This window comes from Gadus macrocephalus, chromosome 18 (assembly GCF_031168955.1).
Source record: "Gadus macrocephalus chromosome 18, ASM3116895v1".
Lineage (NCBI taxonomy): Eukaryota > Metazoa > Chordata > Actinopteri > Gadiformes > Gadidae > Gadus > Gadus macrocephalus.
This window is the reverse complement of record NC_082399.1, coordinates 6,079,114-6,099,777: the sequence shown is the minus strand read 5'-3', so window position 1 is coordinate 6,099,777 and position 20,664 is coordinate 6,079,114. Positions and strand designations below refer to the sequence as shown.

The 20,664-nt window shown below is 46.5% G+C and overlaps 2 protein-coding genes across 3 annotated transcripts in view; one reads left to right on the top strand and one right to left on the bottom strand.

Annotated features, from left to right (window-relative positions):
- Positions 1–2,823: 2,823 nt before the first annotated feature.
- mprip (myosin phosphatase Rho interacting protein) overlaps positions 2,824–20,664 on the top strand; it is a 38,566-nt gene continuing 20,725 nt past the window's right edge. For both annotated transcript variants that reach the window (XM_060037134.1, XM_060037135.1), the window contains exons 1-7: positions 2,824–3,749; positions 7,853–7,930; positions 8,560–8,625; positions 16,624–16,775; positions 17,298–17,382; positions 17,832–18,006; positions 18,487–18,928. In XM_060037134.1, coding sequence (XP_059893117.1) covers positions 3,627–3,749; positions 7,853–7,930; positions 8,560–8,625; positions 16,624–16,775; positions 17,298–17,382; positions 17,832–18,006; positions 18,487–18,928 — 1,121 coding nt within the window. In that variant the 5' untranslated portion in view covers positions 2,824–3,626. The remainder of the gene's footprint in view (positions 3,750–7,852; positions 7,931–8,559; positions 8,626–16,623; positions 16,776–17,297; positions 17,383–17,831; positions 18,007–18,486; positions 18,929–20,664) is intronic.
- Positions 14,076–15,033, bottom strand: LOC132446702 (complement C1q-like protein 4). Its single transcript, XM_060037136.1, is given in 2 exon segments — positions 14,076–14,526; positions 14,528–15,033. Coding segments are annotated over 2 exon segments (594 nt in total). The 5' UTR covers positions 14,848–15,033; the 3' UTR covers positions 14,076–14,252.

Genomic DNA, 20,664 nt, shown 5'->3' with positions numbered 1-20,664 from the left:
GCCATCATTGTCCTCACCTCTTTGGGATCAGCATCACTTGTCAAAGAGTCAAAAAGAGACTCCAGTTTATCCCAACTGGTCCCACACAGAACCAGACGGGCTCCGCCCTTGTGGAAGAGTTGTGCACACTCTGAAACAGAACATCAAACATCATAGAGCTGCTGATAGCACATGAACGACACCGGTACATTTCCACCGCCGCTCAGGAAACCATCACAGCTTGATCCGTTCCGAGTCCGTCAGCGTTCCGGATCTGGTTCGGATGAACCTTTTGGTTCTGTGGGCGTCTCGAGTTGGGGGATTGAACCTCTGATGAATCCCTCCATACCCAGAATGAGCACTTGAGTTACATTAAGTGTCATAAGATCCCAATAGATCATTTTCAAATGAGTGTCAGAGGCAGGGTGTACCGTAACTTTACCTGTAATTACTAGTCTATAAACAAGGACACTCGCATGGAACAGCACCATGGCTCACTTTGAACAGCACGGGTCTTTTTCGCTGTGCCGAAAGACTTTTTCCAGCCTTACTCACCACTGCCCACCCCAGACACAGCGTCGGTGATGACCACCACCTTGTTTCGCACCAACGACTTGGACATGAACTGCAGGACCTCGTTGTAGACGTAGTATATCCCCGCCGCCACCACGATGAGCAGTGGCAGCACCACCACAGAAGGGAGCTCCATGGTTCTCTTTGGAGGGACGACACAAACCCTTCAGGACAGGACACGCCGCGAGCTATAGAGCCACAGAACCACAGGGAATAGACAGGCCGGCCGTTTAGCTCTCCCACAGCATTGGATCATTCTATTTAAGAAAACAATGGTGCAATGGTGTGAATAGCAGGGACTTTATGGTCTACTAGTCAATCGAATGTACATCGCAGTGGGCAGACTTGTATTGGGAATATAGCAATTGATGCATGTGTATACTGCAAAAGATTCCATTGCAGTCAACAATACTTTTCATCTTATTGCGTCATGCGTCCAACTTAAGACCTAAATACTCTGTGCTTCCTGCCCTCCCTAAAAAAGGTTGACATTACAACTGAATGTGGATCAAATTTCAATCCTAATAAATCAATTCAGGCAGGGTTTGTCGAGAAAGACGACCATTATCTATACTCTTGTAACCTATTGATACCTTCGGTTATTGTTATACCACACATATACGGAAAAAGAAGCCATTATTGCCTTAAAGTTGATTGGTGTTTACTGTTTACATGTAAACTGTTATTCTTTGTTTGTATATGTTCAGAACCAAACAAATGTGGTTGATACTGGTTGATAAAATAGAGGTTGAGATATGTACACACATGTTGGCCCTCCGAAGCAAAAACAAGCCTGTATGTTTTCTTACCTCAGACGCACTTACCATGTAAAGTGTGTCTGAGGGCTAAACTGCTAAATATAAACTAGCCAGGCTGCCGTGCCTGGTGTCACCGCCGGGATTTGGTCATTGGACACCCCAAGGAGCAAAACACTTAGGGTTCACTTTGTAAGCGAAAAAAACAACTGTAACTTTATTTCTTTGTTCAAGAAAAACAGCACATTCCCATTACCCTATTTAAACAGTACTTTAAATTTAGCATTCAAACACAGGGTGGTTGTCTTCTGTGTGGCCATGGGTCCCATCGGCCGAGCTGGTGAATGCAGAGGCACAACACGACAGACACGCTGAATATACACCTGTAATCTCTGTTATTCTTAGTTCACTTACATCACGGCCAGGGAGCTAATCCTTCACACCGGTACTGGCTGTTGTTTTGCAGGGTTTAGTTGGATAACAGTGTATTAGTCCAGCTCCCTCTGTGACCCTTACCCATTCATACAGCCCTCTCTCCCTCGCCCCACCCTCTCTCTCTCTCTCTCTCTCTCTCTCTCTCTCTCTCTCTCTCTCTCTCTCTCTCTCTCTCTCTCTCTCTCTCTCTCTCTCTCTCTCTCTCTCTCTCTCCTTCTCTGTCGGCTCAGACACACTCGCTGTGTGGTGAACCTTACTGCCTATAATAGCCTGCGCTTGGGTCAGCCATTATTACTCACACATATGTGGTGTACAATATCTCTCTGGCAACCCTCTCTCTCTCTCTCTCTCTCTCTCTCTCTCTCTCTCTCTCTCTCTCTCTCTCTCTCTCTCTCTCTCTCTCTCTCTCTCTCTCTCTCTCTCTCTCTCTCTCTCTCTCTCTCTCTCTCTCTCCTGATTTTGCCAACAAGGAAGGTTAGATGAAATATGGAAGTCTCAGCTGTAATACATGTTAATTTATATATTTAAAAAATGAAATCCTTTAACAGTGATCAATGTTGGGAACTTTCCAAAGTATTAATATCTGCTCATAAGTAAATAGACAGAACATGAAGAAAAGTATGTTATGCTATTTCTTATTACGTTGTTTGGAGTAACAAAATAATAAAGAGAAAGTTAAAAGTAACACTTTATTTGCTTTAATATGAATACATTGTATTTAAAGTATACAGTCGTATTTTTATATAACAAAATGTTCAAGTATAGAAATATATACTTAAAAATAAAAGTAGGCTACTCTATTTTTTCCACCCATGACGCAACTTTGGAAAGGAGAGACTGACAGCGATGAGAAAATAGACACAGGCATAAATAGCCAAGCATGAATTCTATGTTGGTGGTTTGAAGAGAATAAGGCCTCTAAAATACTTTCATAAAAGGATATTGATGCTACAATTGTGCAGAAATGTAAGATCCACACATGGGATGAGGCAGGTTCGAACGCTTGCAAAAAACCTGGAGCAGTCTTCCTGGTGGTGGGCGGCGACAGTAAACTACCGCGAGACTCGTAAAATCCAAGCATCATATCTGTGATCTCGCGACCTCCATCCATTGGGAGAGCTCTCGCCTGAAAAGGGAAGAAAATAAAAGCACGGGTGCTCCTGCTAATCGTGTTAGTTATGAAACCAAAGCCCAAATATCAATTTTGGCATGCGTGATAGGATCGACGGTGTTCCCACTGCATGCCGACTTCCCGTTTGGATTGGAACAACAGTTCGTTTTCAGATCCCGGACGCTATTTTGTAACTCCAGTTGAAGAAGCTAAACCCGGGAGGGGATTTCATTAGCTAGCTAACGTGGCTAAGCCAGCTAGCATCACCGGAGCACTGGGCGAACTTCGTCTGGAGAAGCCGCGGCTGCTGCACCCGGGAGAGCAGCCTGTTTGGCAGACAAAAATCTACTTTTTTCATTGTTTGTATCATTCAGATGGGCGTATGTCGATGCCTGATGGACACCGTGGCTCCGGTGCGTGAGGCTGATCCCTGGGTGCATGTGTTGTTTCTGTGGCTTTATCCCAGTGATCTGGTCTCTCCTGTGAGCTGTGATAGCTCGTGATTAGCCACCTCTTCCGACCTGGCTTTGTGGGTGCAGGCCGTGATGCTGAGGTCGCCGCTGGCTTGATGGCAGCGGATCATTCCTCGGGAAGCATTGATTTGAATGAAACGAAACAATCAACAAGAGCGTTCTGTTTAGATCCGTCTTCATGATACACAGTTTAACGCGACAATCGTGCAAAGGAACAATTCGGAGGAGAATACGGGGATTTCGTGGTTATAAGGATATCGAGGGGAATTGCATCCTCCATAGACTGCGGAGTGGAATACAATGTCTACCGCAAAAGAAAACCCCTGTAGGAAATTCCAGGCGAACATCTTCAACAAGAGTAAATGTCAGAACTGCTTCAAACCTCGGGAGTTGCATCTCCTAACGGACCAGGATTTGACGCAGGTATGCATGAACGCTGAATACATACTACACTACAGTACAGTTTATATTCTAGTAATACCTACTAAGGCATGGACCCTCAATGCAATTGTCTCCATCTGTCATTAGTTTAAATACAGTACTCTTTTAAGAACTGTTGTCTAATCTTTTGTAAATCTTTATGCCTGTAAAGTTTTAGTTTCTCAAAGCTGCGAAGAAATTGCTACCCAACCAATGTATTGTTTACGGTTACCGGGAAATCTAGCTTTATAGTGTTTTGGTTTTTATTGTAATAATTTAAGGTGTCTGAGCCCAGCATTGAAGGGATGACAACTCTGTAAACAAAAACAAACTAAGATTGAAATAATGAAATCTAATGATAACAACTGTTTTCCACCCTACACCGATGTGCCATATCTAACTAACATTCTAGAAATTATAACAAAACATAGCCTGTGGGGTTTCCGTAACACAGGCTAGATAGGCCCGCTCACAGAAAACATTCCTGGGTCTACTCATCATGTCTGTTTATCTGCAACTGAGTGGAGCTCTGATAAAGAGGCAAATACTGAAGAGATTGCATTAAGGGCTGTGTTTCCCTTGACTCTACTTTCTCCCTCTTTCAATCAGAGGCCATTAGTTTGGTCTCTGTTGTGTCCTGTAATTGATCCCAGGCGCTGGGGTCCAGATGGGCTCTCGAACAAGGCTGAAGAGCCAAAAGCACAACGTCAGCATCCTTGCATCCTACTTGTGTGTTTGTTTGGCTGCGTGCTTGTGTGTGTATGCACACACTCTGTACTGTGTGTGTGTGTGTGTCAGTTTGTTTGTGTGTGTGTTTGTCAGTTTGTGTGTCTGTTCTTGTATGAGACTGTGCAGTTGTGTGTGTGGATAATGTAAAGCAGTTAACCCTTCCAGTGGCTATTACTCCTGCGTGTTTCAGGTTACATCACCAGTCACTCAAATCCCTCTCTTTCTCACACTTTGAAAGCCTTGCTGACGCCATGCATCCACAGAACTACAGTAGTCAGCCATCCTCCCCATGGACTGGTATGGGGTGTCTACCTTGCTCTGACACCTTAACAGAATAATTTCCCTAATATATACAGACAGACACACTTAATATAAAACGGTTTCCCTTTGAAATATTGGACGCGGTTGGAACTGGACCCACCAATGACCCAGTGCACTAAAGCGACAAACAACTTTCGTTTTTAAAGTGCTCACACCTCAAGGCCTCCTTAACATCACTGCCGCCTCACTGCATAGGATTAATGGCGAGGTTGAGGCCCTGCAAAACAACAGGTGACACAAGTTCAAAACGTTGTTCCACAACGCGCGCAACGCAAAAGAGTGAAAGTGCTGCTAATGAACCGTCGATTCGTCGATCAGGCGATCGGCAGAAAATGTATTGTTTCAAATTGTAATAATAATAATCAACCCACACTTTTGGGAGAAAGTGTGTATATGAAAATTAATCAAATCTATAATTAATCATAAGTCTTTTATAAAGTACATATATCAAACATTTGTGGCAGTTAACTTAACGTTGCTGTTAATTCCAAATGGTTATCACATGGATAACTATAAAAGGAACAGTGTTAGTTTTTCTTAGCTGCTTGTCCGATAAAACGGGAACATTTAAGACATCCCTTTGACTTGTGACATGTGAAGGGGCATTCGCCGTAAGATTGATATGATAGTTAATAGAACAAAGGACTTAATTGACTAATTCGATTTGATCAATCGACTAGTAAATTAATTTCAAGTTGCAGCCCCAGCTCATCGACGTGGCCGCCAACGGCTCCTGACGTGGAGTGCAAGCTGCCCTCCTGCGTTCAGTGTAGAAGTATCTGAAATGGAACGCCCCCCCCCCCCCCCCCCTCTTGTATTCATCTGGGGCTCTCTGGCACCGCCGCCGCATCATGGAACCGATATCCCACATGGAAGAGGTTTGGACAGGGCGGGGACGGGAGCCGACGGCGGAAGGACAGTGTCCAATACAAACAAATCTCTTTTGTTTGACTCTGAATAGAAGGTGCGCCCGGGAGGGGGTGCGGGGGGAGGGGGGCAGGGGGGCGCAAGGGGTCTCTGCTGGAACAAGAGGAAACATTCTTTAATTTCATGCTGCCGATCACTCCATAGATTCTTCTCCTTTTTGAAATCGTGTTCAGGTGGCCAAGTCCAAACCTGTTGAATCTGTTGCCAAGCTTTTTCGTCTTCCTCTCCCCTCCTCAACTAGTCACATGAGTTGATACGGCGGCGGAGGGGGGGGGGGATGGATCTCGCGGCACGTCTCTCCCACTGCCCCGTGTTCCGGAGAGGAAAGCGATCGCATTCAGCGGGAGGGGGGCACTCCGTGACGGGGGCAGTTGGATAGAAGGTCAAGAATCAGATTGAATCTTTTTGTTGAGAATGGCGGAGGAGCTGGGGAATGGGCAGTTTGAAGGAAGAAAGTGTTGCTTTGAATAACCAGACTTTGCGAACCGGAGTTTCACAGAGCTGCTCAACTTGGAAACCCTGGTGGCAACCGAAAAGTCCCAAAATCAGACCTAATCTGATTGGGTCTCCCTTCAAAGCTTATTCTGGAAGCCTCTTCTTTGAGTGTTCCTGTCCCTGCGCCCGGTAAATTCCAAATTATGTCAGTCTGCAGAATTTCCTAAAGTGCATATTTGTTTACACGGCCAAGTGAAATAAAGTTTCAGCAGGAAGTTGTTTAATGTAAAGACAGTAAGATAGCTTTTCCTCCCCCTACAACCGCCCACCTGTGTCACATCCATCAGTTTGTTTTTGTCTGTTTTGTGGTGCCACCCCCCCCCCCCCCCTCTCTCCTGTGAGCCCAGTTGCCTGGAGTAACCATTTAGACGGGACACACACAGACACACAAGGACAGAGAGAGAGAGAGAGGACCCTAAGGAGGCCCGTGGTGGAGGGGAAACTGGAGTATTAAACGTCGCCCACCTGTGGGAGTGTTGGCGGGGGAGCAGAGGCCTGGCTGGGCGGAAGGAAGGGGTTCCTGTATTAGACGTGTAGGCTGGGGTGAACTGGGAGGCTGCAGTGCAGGCCAGGTGCCTCTGCAGGACTTCTGACGGGCCGGAAGGGTAGCCCCCCCCCCCCCTGTGTGCATAATATCATCTGTCTGTACATTTAGGGACACTGTTGAGTTCTTCAACAGCTGTGTGCCTCCATGACTTCTCCTGCTCAGTCCTGCCGTACTCCCTTTTTAATATGATGACTCCTTGAGTCGGGATTCAGCAGGCAGCAGGCGGCCATTTGTACTCCTCCATCCATCACTGTCTGACTAATTAGTAGCAAATATGGCATATCTAGGTCACGGAGTGCCTACACCAGAATGCTGCTCATGTCGGAGTACGCCTTCCTCTCGGCAGTCGGGTCTCCATAGGCGCGTCTCTGCACGTTGGAACAGGGCAGGTATAGATCCAAGACGCAGGCATGCAGCCACAAGGGAGCATCAAGACCGGGCCGCTATTGGGGGGGGGGGGGGGGGGGGAAGAGTGCTGATTATCAGCTGCATTTCCAGAGCAGAAGAAACATTCCCCTTTTTCTTCTGCCGACGTTAAGGGCAGGGGGCCGGGGGCCGCTGCTAATGGTTAACACTTGAACGAGAGGGACAGCCTGTGAATGACATCAGGCCTATTTGCATGCGTCCTCTGGCCATTGAACCGTTTAGTTTCCGGCCGAGGCCAGAGGTATTTCAGTGGTTTGAACGAGTCCATGGTGTGACTCCATGTGCTCGGCCCTTTTTGTGTGAACGTGAGACCTGGCGGCGAGGCATGCCAGACAGATGAAATGCCCAGCCAGCGTTTTTTCGCTGAATGCCTCGCAGGCCCAGCTCCCAGGGCCTCGCCGTCTGCAGTGAGGAAACGGGGAGCGGGTAGTCAGCCATGGCATCAAGCAGAAAGTAGATTACAACAGGAGGGCTCACTGACTGGGTTTGTGTGGTTGCAAAATGCCCGGGTGATCAGAGAGCCATCTGGGCCCCAAAGGCATGTTTCTCTTTATTTTTACTCTCTCTCTCTCTTTCTCTCCCTCTCTCCCCGTGCCAGCCGACACTCTTACAGTTTTAATGATTGCCTAAATTGCTTTTCCCCCCCTTCCCTCTTTTACAGGCTAAACCCATTTATGGGGGATGGCTTTGCTTGGCCCCAGAAGGAACTGACTTTGACAATCCTATGCAGAGATCCAGGGTAAGAATGCATGTAGCCCTACATGTTAGTCATACCAGGCTGTGTTTTTCTAAACATAAAGGGGTAGGCGGGTTTCAGCCTTTTACCTCTAACCCCCAGAAATGTATGTTGGGAACCAAAAAACAAGCAGGCAGCAACCATCACTCATTTCACCAAAGCTTTCCTGAGAGCATGTTTTTTAAAGATTTAAATGGGAAAGCATGCAACGGAAATGTCTTCCTAGCTGTTAAGTTTATGTGTGCGTTCATTCGTATTGTTTGCTTATGGCATCACTTCCTGTGTGCCAAGAGATTTCCCGCCACTGGCTTTGGCAGGCCAAGTGTGCTTGAAGCAGTGAGCCGTTTGATTCCTGCAAGGCCTTTCTTGTTGATACTTGACGAGTTACATGACGCAGGTTTGAGCACTGTGAGATTCGCTAAGTTGACTTTAGTACACAAATTATCCTTCCCTCCACTTTTTTTTTTCTTCTTTCTTTGAGGTTCAGGACATTACAAAACAATTTTCGTTAAGTTTATGTTAAGGCAACTTGTCCCCTAACATTTTCATGAGCAGAACTTATAGAATCTCTCACAATGCTAGTAGTCTGCAGAAATGTAAACACTTTTTTATGTCCTTGTTTGCCCTGATAGAAATGGCAGAGGAGATTCTTTGTGCTGTACGAACATGGCTGCCTGCGCTTCGCCCTCGACGAATCGGTGAGTAGTGTCGGTGATCCTTCAAGCATAGAACCAGGGGCCAGCAAAGTTAGAGTTTTAAGCCTTATCAGGCTTACCTGGGAACAGGGATATCTGTGCCACAGACGAGGCTTATCACACATCTTTTCAAAAGTAAAACAAAATCCAACCATAGTCAATAGTCCTTACGTGTTGCCAGTTGCAGAAAAACTATCCACCACATCACTGAAACCTTTTTTACTCTTTAGACTACTATACTACTTCTTCTTGGTTGGCTCGTAAGAGAAGATGAATGGAGCATTCCAGATAATCATATTGGGGCCCAAGGTAGTACAGGGTCAGAGAAACTCACAAAGCCAGTGATTGAGATTGTGTATGAGGGGCGGTCCAAGCCACTGACACACTGATGGTTCTGGGGATAAGAGCAGTTTGACTGTAAACAGTGCAAGTACAGGCCGGGTGTTTAGAAAACTGCCCTCTCTTGTTCAATGGCGTTGCAGGGGGAAGGAGGCAGCACTGCGGATTTGAGAAGCACACTCGGCCACCCTCAGCCCAGGGCGCCACTGAAAAGACTGAGTGGCGTCCCGTCCGGCACCACACCATCCTGCCATTTATATGTGCTCCAAAGGGACCGTCGCCAACCCTTTTCTTTTATACATTTTAAACAATCCATGTAAACAAAATACAATGAAGGATCGTCATCACAATGTCATATGAGGGGAGACATTGAGAATTGAAGCCCCTCGTTTTTTGCTTGGATACAACAAACAAAAGCCCCTAGTCTAGTGGCTGGGGAGCGCCTTCCATCAATCATTACGGCCGATTTACCAGGCAGAGTGACAAATTGACGAACGCATGCTACACACGACGCTGGTGATGGCTCCGCCGGGGCCAAAGGGTTATGTGGACGTTTGAGGCAACGTTTGAAGTCCAACTTGTCCATGGCTTTGTGCTGTCACTGATCTGCAGCCTCTGACAAAGGGAGGAAGCGCCTTTGTCTTCGGGACCACGCACGTTTCCACCGCCGCCTAGTATGTTTGGGAAGACACGCCTGTGTCTGCACTTTAACTGCATTTTCTTCTCATTGTAACGGCTATTCCAAAAGCGTCCAGTGCATTTTCCCCCACCCGTACACCAGGCTGTTCATCCTCAGTGGAGGAGAATCTGGGTTAGGAAAATGCCCATTCTTCCCCAAATTGCCCCAGAATAGAACAAGTTCTTAGAAATGTAGCTTGCTGCCCAAAGCCTTGGAGCAGATCTGTGATTTTAATTAGAAGGGGTAGGTGGTGTGGTCTTTTATAATGTTTTATGTTTTAAATATAAAGCTTGCTTACTCATTAAAGTAGTTGAAAAAGTATTCATATACGTTATTTTTTTCCCAATCATTTGGAAACGGTACTTTTCCTCACCACGTACTTATGTAAGCACATTTCAGCGCTCCCAATATTCAAAGCCCTGAAAATGGCAGTTAGGAATAAGCAAATTGTGCTCACAATACCTTTTTCAGCAATGTTGTCTCAAATCTATTACCCTGCCATACCACCCACCGAATATTTCACCACGTGAAAACTGAGCTTTGACTTTCCCAAGTAGATGCTTGTGATGGCGCCCGCTGGGACGGGAGGTTGCTACGGTGAGAAAACATCTCTGCATGAGGGAAACACAAATTGTACAAATTGTACCTATTGCAGAACCTATTTGTGTCCTAATTAGGTTGGTCCTTTATCTGGGGTGTTGCTGGATCCGTGTGACGCTTTTAAGTTTGCTTTTAAGTCGTCTCTTCTGACCACAATGGAATTCTTGCCGTCATCTGGGTCTAGGGTTCTGATTTGATTAGCTCATGTTATTTATGTGCTATTAAGGCTGTGATTCCCTCAGTGGCCGGCTCCATAAAAGGCTTGGTATGGGACCCATCACGCTCAAAGTGATGGCTATTTGCTAAATTTAAGCTGGTGATGGGAAGTTTTATGAATAGACTGCTTTAACAGCTATTGTGACCATCGGCTGCCAACCAGTGTATGTATTTTAATCAATTCTGTCTTCCTCGGACTGTGAGATGAGCTCTCGGATACAACTGTCTGCGAGTAGCCTTTTTGTACAACCAACGTTTTAATCACTCAAAGAGCATTTATAAAGTGTGAGTGATGACGCTGTACATTTTAAATGCTGAGGTTCTGGAAACCGAGCGTCGGATCTTGAAGCTGGACTAGTTTAGAAGCTCCGAGAAGAAGCGTTCTCCACTCATCATCATCAGCAGCAGGCAGCATTCCTCTCATATGCCCATATTTGGTGAACTCCAGCCAGGCTCACAGCCCAAAGACCACAAACAGACAGAACTAGTGAGCTTGCAACGAAAAAAAAAGAACAACCCCCCCCCCCCCCTTCCCCTTCCCAACAAAAAAAAGAGAAAACACAGAAGAGAAAACACAAGTAATGTCCCAGACGTACACATTCCAACACACTCTGTTGCACAAATCCGGTTATGCCGAAAATGACGTCCCCACCACTGGAAAGGCTGCTTGTGGGGTCACAGCGTGGGAATATCTGCGTGAAAGGATCGGCAGAGAGCCCGGGGTGGGGGCCGTCCGAGAGGAAAGGATGGACGGAGAGATGAGGTGGTTTAGGGGGGGGGGGGGGTGGAAACTGGTTTTCTGAGGGTGATGGAAATTTAGAGCGTGGCAAAGAAGACCACCAGGGATGCGAAGGTTCAAATGTCAATGATTGTTGGAACAAAGGCACAGTTTTTGTTTTCCTGCTGTTCTATCCTTCAAAAACATAAGCCTGTTTTAGAATTGGTCCTTAAAGCAGGTCATTGCCGCCGGTCATAAAAGCAGAATTTGACTTTGTAAGTCCTACCTCCACCCCCCTGGTAGAAATCTCAGAGGGGGGGGCGGTTATGTGTTGTGGAGAGATATCAGCGCGTGATGGGCCGACCGAAGTATAGCTTGCTTCTTACTCGATCTGCGATGACATTGTCAGACATGGTTCCCTGATGCTTTTGTCCCAGGGGAGAAAGAGAGAGAAAGACCCCCCCACTAGGCGTTTTATGGAGTTCATAGAGTGGGTCCACACCACTGGATTCCACTCACAGCTCGCACGGTTCAGCTTTTCTCAGAAATGTTACAGTCCTCGTAAAACATTTCAATGTTCCACCCGTTTACTGTTGGGCTAAAACGCCCAATTAAAAAGACAATAGCGAAGTACAACGGGAGAATGGAGCTTGTTTGGAGAATCTGAGAAGTCCCGACTTTGCGTTCAATGGGTCATTTTAGTTGAAAGGCGGCGTTCCCCTCTTTAAAGGTATAAAGGAACAATGTTTTACACAGCTTATTTATGTGTCGTGTATTGTTTCGTCGTGTCAGTCCAGTGTGTTTTATGGTGCCTGCGGTCATGTCATTCTCCCATAGAGGCTGAACTCTGGAGAAGAGCCTGTGAGAAAGTAATTTGGCTGGAACGTCATCCTCGCAGCCAGGCTATAAATAGGCCTGCCCCCGTGGAAGGGCGGGCACAATCGGAGGATATGGGACTGGATCTGTTCTCTGCAAATGAAAACCATGCCCTAATGCATCTGGGTTTGAACGACGCTCATTGGTGCTTTTGCTGGCAGGGAAGTTTCCAAACTAGCCAAAAAGTTGCATTTCCAGGAGCCAGACCAATATCTGCCGTCATTTCAAATAACTCGACAGAAGTTGCAGAGAAGTATTTTTGGTTCAGTTTCGGTTTTCCCGATCACTCATTCGTACATTCATTCATTGCATCACTGCCATTGCCTGTCAAGACGCAGGAGTTTTTTTCTGTCCAGTCTTAGAATCAAAGTGAGCTCCATTATTCTAGCTCGCCACAGGACATTCTCAGACATTTTCTTTTTCAATCTAATCGTTACCAAACCTTCTAGAATTCTTAACCAGCTTTAATTCACTTTTGAGGATAAATAGTTAACCATTTAAGAAACTAGGCAGTCTTTGACTAAACGAGAGAAGGATAAATCTTTCGTCTTGAAGCTCTCCTCAGTGATTAGTAATAACACCTACTCGATTTTGGTGTAGGTGTTATATTGTCCAGGGGCCAATGGCCTGAATCTACAGAAAGGATAAATCTATCCCTTTTCCCCATGACACCCAAACACTTAGATTTTCCATTCGTATATACACTCCCCATCGGGGTGTCACCGTCCCACCCATGCTTCACCCCCACCAGAACAGTCACACCGTCATCCACAGTTAGTTGCCTCAATGACCCCCACTCCCATCATCCCTTCTCACCGCTGGTTCTCCCCTCCCGGCGGAGCGAGTCCCTGGAGCTCAATCCAGTGTAATTGCCATATTTGGCACAGCCTCCCTCCTCCTCATCCCAGAGGTTTACAGGCAGCTCTTAATAAAGCTGGATCTGCTTGGAAATGGCCTTAAAAGGAGCCTGGGGACGGGGAGGCCGAGCGAGACGGCACCTGTTTCACATCTGTGGGAGGAGCGGCAGCTGAGCCTGCCCACAGCACTCGGAGCGAGCGGAGGCAGGGGTTGACACCAACCTTTTTGTGCTTGCATTTCATTTTCTGATTATTCTACCTTTTTTGGTTTTGAGAAATATTCTTATGCTAAAACAGGGGCTTTAAAAATGACCTAAAAGTAAGGAGGTCATTCAGTAGAAACACAAACGAAGAAGAAGGTTTATATATTTTTGAATGGGTAGAATAAAACAAACACATTCTGTCTGTAGTTGTAATACATTGGGATGAAGCTATTTTCCTTGTTTGCTAGAATACACAATTCATATCGTACACATTTGTCTATGTACTGCGCATGAAAAACAATTAAATACTGCACGTATTCAGCAGGGTGTAGGGGCATACTGTGGGGTATCCTTGAGATTGTTTTCAAATTTATTTGATTCACTTAAAGGCCATTAAGCCATATTAAGCTTTTTTAAGCCCATTTTGGTTTGATATAAAAGGACGAGTTTTCACGTTTTAATTGTCTGTCATTCAGCATCATTAAGCTACTGTTTTCGCTCTAATTTGACCCCTTTTGACTTTTTAAATATTTCCCACTTCCTTTAGACTTGCTATTCTCATCATGTCCTCATGGGGAATGTGAATGGTATGAATTTCATCTCAGTCTGACTTTCTTGACGGTCATTTAGCCACATTGAGCTCAGTTTTTTTGTGGTTTTTACCATATTAAAAAAAATCAAGAGTTTCTACATTTTCCTTTCCTTTGCAAAATCCTAGAGATGTTGCATTTATTAAATCTTTAAACACTTTTATTCACACACCCATTATTATTTGTGAATGAACACCAGTCCATACAAACTTATAAGGAGAAGGAAAATAAGCACTATAAACCCCCATCACTCCTAGCATGAGAGGCATTTGTTTCAAAAAACCCCGGCACCACCTATCCAGTTGACAATACCCACTCGTTTGTAAGCCCTCTCTCCCCTTCTATTTATCTTCAAAAAAATCACACCACACAGAATTAATGTCAAACATTATATTTTATTTTATTTGTATTAAAGTTTTTCGTTACTTTTATACAGAGCCAAAATATATGTATTTTTGTCAACAAAAACCGCTAATCCAGCCAACCCCTCCTTTCAACCACCGTCGCACTGGGAAATCAACATCAAAACACACAAAATGGCTGACATACATTTTAAAGAGGGAAGAGCAGGAAGCCGTTGAAGGTGTTGTAGAGGCCGGTACTGCTAAGGTCGTCATGTACCTCGCGGGTGGAGTAGAGCTTGATGTAGACGTTGTCTCCGGCATCCAGCTGTAACACGGCGGCGTTGGTGGCACTGTCCTCGTTGTCCTCCCCCAATGTGTCCCAGGTGGACACCATCTTCTGCTCGTTCTTCATCAGCGACATCACCGAGTTGGGTGTACGCCCAACGTTGTTGAACATGGTGTAGCTGAAGTAGTACATGCCGGGCAGTAAAGGCGCCCGTGGCCGGGTTGTAGCCATTGCCCACGTTGGAGATGATCCGCGGGTACTTGACCGCCGTGTCAATGGTGAATGGGCCGAGGGCGTGGCCCAGCACGGCGGTGAAGGCCAGCCGAGGCACCGGGGCCGATGTGCTCTCTATGGCCGCCAGACGCTCCTTCATGGCGGACGTCTCTCCGATGAGAGAGCAGATGTCGGGCTGGCAGACGGACGGGCATGCGGCCGGGGAGGCACTGGGGTCCCTGGGGGGTTGGCACTGGCCGCTGGAGAAGATGAAGGCCACCAAGAGGAGGAACGTTGGCTCCATGGTTCTCTTCTGGACTTCTGTTTGGGCTTGAGGTGCTCCTTGGTCTGCCCTTGGTTTAGTTTGTCTTCAGGTGGATCTTGGTTTGGTACTGACTTGGTTTGGTGTGTTCTACCAGCTCTGGGGTTGGGTCTTTTATTCAAGCCCCAGTGCAGCTTGTATAACAGGGGTTGATACTGGTCAACACAACATTTGCCCGCTTGCCCGGGGCAACTAAAAATTGTGTATGGGCAAGTTGAGATTGATTTCTGGTTCCCCAAACGGGCAAATGGATTTTTGAGGGGTTTATTTATATCAAGGCTATTTAATCCAGTGTTTTCAAAAATTTGCAGAACAACCTTCTTTTTTCGCCAAACCACAACAAATATGTCTATTTGCAATTGATCAGTCTTTTCTTCACTCGGACAGCGAGTTAAAAGGAAACAAGAAACAAGGAAAGTCAAAAGACTAATGTAGAGTCATATGCAGAAACAAGGTTTTGGGTTTCATAACTGTGCACTTGCACAGCAATACAATCTTTTTCAAGGAAATTGGACCTACACCAACTATATATTATATGAAAGCTGAGCCTCGACTGATGCTGACAGTCCAAACCATATCACTCTGTGACTAAAACTAGCAAATAACAACTTAACTTTTCTTTTTACAACCAAATATGATGTCTTACCTTTGTGGCTTTTCTCCACAAAGTTGAGTTTGATTGCATAAGAACCACCATAAACAGCTAATCCCATGTCTGGGCTAAATTTTGCAACTAAACATGGTGTTTACAATCAATGACTGAAGAGAAGGTTTCTGAGGAAAAAGTTAAATTGCCGTCAATCAGAACACATGTTCTTCAGCGCTATCTAGTGACCATATGTGTATTTGCAGGTGTTTGGCTTGGTGTCATTCGATTTATATTTGCCCTGAACTTTAAATATAGGGGACAAGTGTCAAAATTGTAAGATATCGACCTGTTTGTGTCTAGTAAGACGGGGCTAACAACTGATAGTGACCAACTGATTATTATTTCAGGCAGAAATGTAATCTTCCACCTATGCTGTGTTCCAGCTTTATTTACTCTTGCCAAGTAGTATCCACATTGAATATTTCACTTGCACCACAATCTTTCTTTTGGCACCAAGATGACATATTATAGCCCTTGCAGTTGCGGAGATAGGCTATTTACCCCTGGGAACGTTTACCCCTGGGAAGAAATGTAGTATCGAAAATGGTATCGAATATTGATATTTTCAAGGTAGTGATTCGAAGTAAGAAAATCCAGTATTGTGTCACCACTACTATAAACACGATTGTGATTATTCAGTTAAGAAACTTTAGCGTTTAAAAAACAAATATCTTTGCTACTACCTTGGAGAATTAGTTATGACCATTTGCATAAAATCCAGATAAAAGCATGCTGGCCTACATATAACTCGGCGTTAGCTTTAATAGGTTGCAATGGTGGACTGAAATCGGTTAATGGCACGATGAGACCGTTTGTCCAGAAGATATTGTAAGACCCTCAAGATGACCCCCCCCCCCCCCCCCCCCCCCCACACACACACACACGCACGTTTTATGTTGTGACCGCCATCACACAAAGCCTCTTTTGATTCACTTTGGATTTCAATGGCGTGTTGCCATTGTCAATGAGTCAGATGTTTTGGGAAGAGGAGCAACCGCACATCTTGGAGAGATGCATCAAAGGTTCATTTCGAAACAGTTCTCACGATGTCGGCCGGCAATGCGTCCTCCCATGCTGAAGGATGTTGTTCCCCCTTCCTCCCTCCCCAGCGCAGCACCCTGCCCCAGGGGACGGTCAACATGAACCTGTGCACGGACGTGATCGACGCCGAGCCCAAGACGGGCCAGAAGAACGCGCTGTGCATCATCACCCCCGAGCAGGAGTACTTCATCAGGGGGGAGAACAAGGAGATCATCAATGGGTATGTGGTGTGGGGGGGGGGGGGGGGGGGGGTAGTCCTCTCTATTAGTGTGTGTGTGTGTGTGTGTGTGTCACCAATTCTCACGGTCGAGCCGAGAGTCACCAAAATGTAGGTCAAGTCACCAGAATCCAAGTTGCAATATACATCTACATTAACAAAAATAACACGGCTGTCACAATTTCCAATTAATATGGGTTATTGAGTGTAAGTGAAATGAATGAACAAATTTACAAAAAACGGCAATGAACTCGCATGTTGCATTTAAAAACAAGTCCTGATATCAGAGTCCCAACCATTGCTTGAGTCATAGGCCCAATCCCATTTCTACCCCTTACCCCTTCCCCCTTCCCCTTACCCCTCACCCTTACCCCTTCAAAACAAGGGGGAGGGGGAAGGGGTAAGGGGTAGAAATGGGATTGGGCCATAGTCTGGGTCCCGGTCCAAACACACTGATGTACTGGTGTAGTTTGGAGTGGAACCTGGTCCTGTGTTTGAGCTTCTCTTTGGTGTGCTTGATGACAGGTGGAGTGAACAGCTGGTGGTGTACCCAAAGACCAACAAGCAGAACCAGAAGAAGAAGCGCAAGGTGGAGCCCGCGACCACCCTGGTACGCACGCCGATGGGTCCTACACAGATGACGTGGACTAGGATGGCAGAAAAAGTTGAAATATTCAAAAAATTATGCTGATAATAATAACACATTCAGCTTATATAGTGCTTTTCTAAATACTCAGTCGCTTAACAGAGTGAACACATTAAACCATCATTTAAAATAACATCTAAGTAAAAAGATAAAAATGGGTAGCTAAAAAACCGAACTAGGTATATAAGACTAGGAATAGTTAAAAGGAGGGAGGGGAGAGAAGGAAAGAGGTTATGTGTAAAGCGATCTTGAAAAGCTGGGTTCTAAATCTTTGTCATCGCTTTTACGGGCTACATTTATTTGATGCTGGGAGTTGTCTCAACCTTCTCCCGACTGCCTGTTTCAAACTGTTTGCAAAAAGGGCCCACATGCACATTCCCGACAATAACGGGAATGCTGATGTTGTTCCCCAGGAGCCGGGACCAGCCAAGGTGGCCGTGACGGGCTCCGGGATCCCCGAGGCGGACCCGGGCCCCGACTCCAGCTCCATCATCTGGCAGGAGGAGCTGAGCCAGAGAGAGGTGGAAGGGGCCTCCGTGTGGTCCGCTGCCGACCTCTCGCCACTGGGGGCCCTACCGTCCCCTGCAGGTCTGGACGGGAAACCACCGTTTTTTATTTATTGCCACACTTTTCTAGTAACCACACACTCTATGATAATAATAATGTCACCTTTAAAGCAAGCGGACCCATGCTAATGGGTCCGCTTTATTATCATTATACCACCAGGTGCGAGTGTGATTAGCCGATACATGCCGTTAGGAAAATCTGCCTCTTCTGACATCACAAGTGGCCGTGTCCACTTGTGTTTACATTTCACACCTGTTTATGCTGCGTCTATTTATACATTAGTTATTATATTTTTATTCTATTCGAATTCTTTCATGTCCAGTATTGTAGTATATTTATTAATTTGTGTTTATTTAGGCCTAAGCTCTCTTTACTTGTGTTTCTCTTGTACTTTTTCTCCTATATTGAACTGTTGAAGGAGCCTGACACTCAAGAATCTCATTGCCAGCGACTGCTTCTGTAATTGTTGTGCATCTGACAATAAGCCATCTTGGATCTTAGGAGACGTCAGCTCGGACGCCGGCTCGCTGAACGGCGACGAGGTGGACCGCGCCGCCGCCGCCCCGCAGACGTGCTCGGCGGCGGCGGCGGGGCCGGGCGGGGACCTGCTCTCCCCCACGGGCTCCTGCTCCAGCCTGGGGGGGGTGCCCCGCTGCCTGTCCCCGGTGGCCAGCGACCCCTTCCCCTCGGGCAGCTCCCTGCTGTCCAACGGCTCGCACATCAGCGGCTCCCTCAGCTCCCTGGACTCGGACGCCAGCGGCAGCACCGTCACCAGCAACGACAGCCACCCGGCCGCCCAGCGCGGCGCCTACCCCCACGCCGGCCTCCACCACGACACGCCCCGCGCCCGCCGCCTGGAGGCCGAGGCCCGCAAGGCGGAGAAGAGGAGCCGCGTGAGGAGCCCCGAGCGCCACCAGAGGCCGTCGGTCCTCAGCCCGGAGAGGTCAGTAGAGCTGGACCGGGGCTGGGGTTTAGGGGCTGATGCCGATACCGACGTTGGGGGGGGTAAATGATGACTGATGTCTGATGTCGATATAGTGCCGGTTTTTCAATGTATATTGTGGAGTCCTGGGGGTGGAGCAGCTCCTTGGGATTGGCTGCTCACCCTCCCAGCAAACGCTTCAGGCCATGTCAACGTCGACTTAAAATGATGGGCTAAAGGAACAAGCTAACGGTAAACGGAGGAGCTACTGACCTCCAATCATGTTGCGACATGTTGTAAAAGTTATGATGTATTTATTTTATGTATGTAGGATTTCATAGTTGGGACGCCTTTGTATGTCTTAAGAAGGTTTGAAACCGTGCTGTCGTCTTCTTTTTTTTTTTTTTTTTTTTTTTTATGTATTTATTATTAAGCTTTATGGAACCAGTAAAAACTGCACAAGAGTTGAAAAACACCAGAGCTTCTCTCAGGTAAACGAGTCAATCTCCAAGCCCCTTTGGCCCGGTCAACAAGGTTAGTGTTACTTCCTGCTCCCGGAAACGCTGGCTTAAGTCTACCAGACGACGTGAGCTACTGATACGACCTTATCCTTTTAAAGACATACACACAAACTATTAACAGGCAGGCGCCTCGCGATGCGTGCGTTCAGCACGGGGAATGGGAGGCGATTTTTGTTTTACGTGGTTTACGAGAACTGAGACTCGGGTTGAGGCGAAAACGTCAGTCTCTGCTTTGAATCATCCCCTGAGCTCGCCAGCTCTTCTTAAGAGATGTGCTAATGTAAACTCTACGCTCCCCCTCCCTGCCCATTTCATATTTTTATTAGCTTTCCAATTGATAGTATGCAAACTAGAAACACACTGTATAAAACCACTGAATGAATATTATCTATACACACTGTCTTACCGGTATACTGTATACATGCCCTTTATAAACAGTTCACTGTACGGACAGTACAATACTGTGTAAACACATGATACAAAGTTTAAACACACTGGCCAGCTTCTTCCCATTAGGCGATCATCCCCTCTGGCACTATTCTACGTAAGGTCAAAGGTCACACACACTCTTAAAGGAAGCAGATTTTCCAACAAGGGGGTCATCATTTTCCTCATGAAGCGTGCGTGTGTGGCAAATGGAAATACATTTGAGGTGAAGGAAAATAATTGCCCTGAAGGAAAAAAATAATAATGCGGTGAAGTAATAGTTGGCCCTTTTCGGCCCTGTTCAGTGATAAGGAATATCCTGTTGGATACACAACATTCCTTCTGCACATGCACAGACACGGGCACAATATTTCTCCCTCACGCACACACTTGTCCACCTGTCCCCTTCCCACTCTGGCTCGTTACCTTTTAAGGTCAGTTCCTCTAGCAGTGTCACACGGAGGGGGCAGCGGTAAGCGAGAGCTGGAATTCGAGGGATTACAACACTTTCCACTGCTCTTCATCCTTCCTCTGACTTTAAACACACGGCTGTATGCTCAGGAAGTGATGTCATTGTTTTTCTGTGAGCCAGAACACGGCGGGTTTCTTTATGTGCCGTGATTTGACACGCACACACGCGCGCACACACCCTGACCCCCCCAGTGTCCCTCCCACAGTTCATCAAGCATCGTTAAGAATATCTGACCCCCCCCAATTTTGACCTTTTCGCGGTGCGATCGTTTTCTGTGTTTCGTCACACTCCTGTTGCATCCCGAATGCCAAACCGTGTGCGTGCGTGTGTGTGTGTTC